The sequence below is a fragment of the Stegastes partitus genome, unplaced genomic scaffold, assembly GCF_000690725.1.
Source record: "Stegastes partitus isolate 25-593 unplaced genomic scaffold, Stegastes_partitus-1.0.2 Scaffold2569, whole genome shotgun sequence".
Lineage (NCBI taxonomy): Eukaryota > Metazoa > Chordata > Actinopteri > Pomacentridae > Stegastes > Stegastes partitus.
In genome coordinates, this window is record NW_007580300.1 from 36,573 (window position 1) to 37,620 (window position 1,048).

The following is a 1,048-nucleotide window of genomic DNA, read 5'->3' on the forward strand; positions in this document are numbered from 1 at the left end:
CTGCTCTAGTCAGATCTAGTCATGGTCCATAGTCCTTCCATGTCTTAATGATGGATTTAACTGGACTCCAGAGATGTTCAGGAACTTGGAGATGTTCTGGTATCGTCTCCTGACTGATGCTTCTCAACAACCTTCTCCCAGAGTTCTTGGAGGGTTCTTCAGTCTTCATGGGGTAGTTCTATCCAGGAGTTCTGATCCACCAGTGACTGGACCTTCCAGATACACGAGTCTTTATGTTACAATCACTGAGACGCATTCACTGACCTCAGATGATGCGTTTACTGACTGTGGGACTTCTAGCACCACCTGGCTGCTTACTTGGGGGAATATTTATGTAGTCACTTATTCTACATGTTTAATTAATTACCATTACTTTGTCAACATCTGTTTTCACTTTGACATTAAAAAGTCTTTTTCTGTAAATTATTGTCCAAGATGTCAGATGATGCTGAGCGTGATTCAAACAGCACCTCCTTCTATAGACTCAGTAGAATGGAACCAGTGTGCAGCGTTCTGTCATGTTAAAGTCCAGTGTTCAAACTCACAGAGGAGGAAGTCGAGTCGCCCTGAAGATCATTAAGAACCTGGAAAAATACAGAGAAGCAGCCAAACTGGAAATCAACGTTCTGGAGAAGATCAGAGAAGCAGATCCGACCCACAAACAGTGAGCGGTGTGAGCTTTGAGTCAGCGCCGAGCTGAAGGTTCTCGTGTTCACCTCCATCTTCTCTCCTCCTCCAGCAACTGTGTGCAGATGCTCGACTGGTTCGACTTCTACGGCCACGTCTGCATCTCCTTCCAGCTCCTGTCTCTCAGCACTTTCGACTTCCTCAAGTCCAACAACTTCCTCCCGTATCCCATCCAGCAGATCCGACACATGGCCCAGCAGATCTGCCACGCCGTCAGCTGTGAGTCCATCAAACCGCCAACGCCTCCTTCTGCTCTGAGCCATCGTTCACTCATTAGTTAATCACAGTTTACATTACTGGTGATAAATTCTGGTGTCCAAAGTGTCCTTTTGGCTGCAGGTTTTAATCAGTCTGGACCAGT

General features: G+C 46.4%; 1 protein-coding gene across 2 annotated transcripts in view; it reads left to right on the plus strand.

Moving 5' to 3' along the window:
* Positions 1-1,048, plus strand: part of LOC103375375 (dual specificity protein kinase CLK2-like) — an 8,482-nt gene that overhangs the window by 2,153 nt on the left and 5,281 nt on the right. For both annotated transcript variants that reach the window (XM_008305638.1, XM_008305639.1), the window contains exons 4-5: positions 548-664; positions 740-906. In XM_008305638.1, coding sequence (XP_008303860.1) covers positions 548-664; positions 740-906 — 284 coding nt within the window. The remainder of the gene's footprint in view (positions 1-547; positions 665-739; positions 907-1,048) is intronic.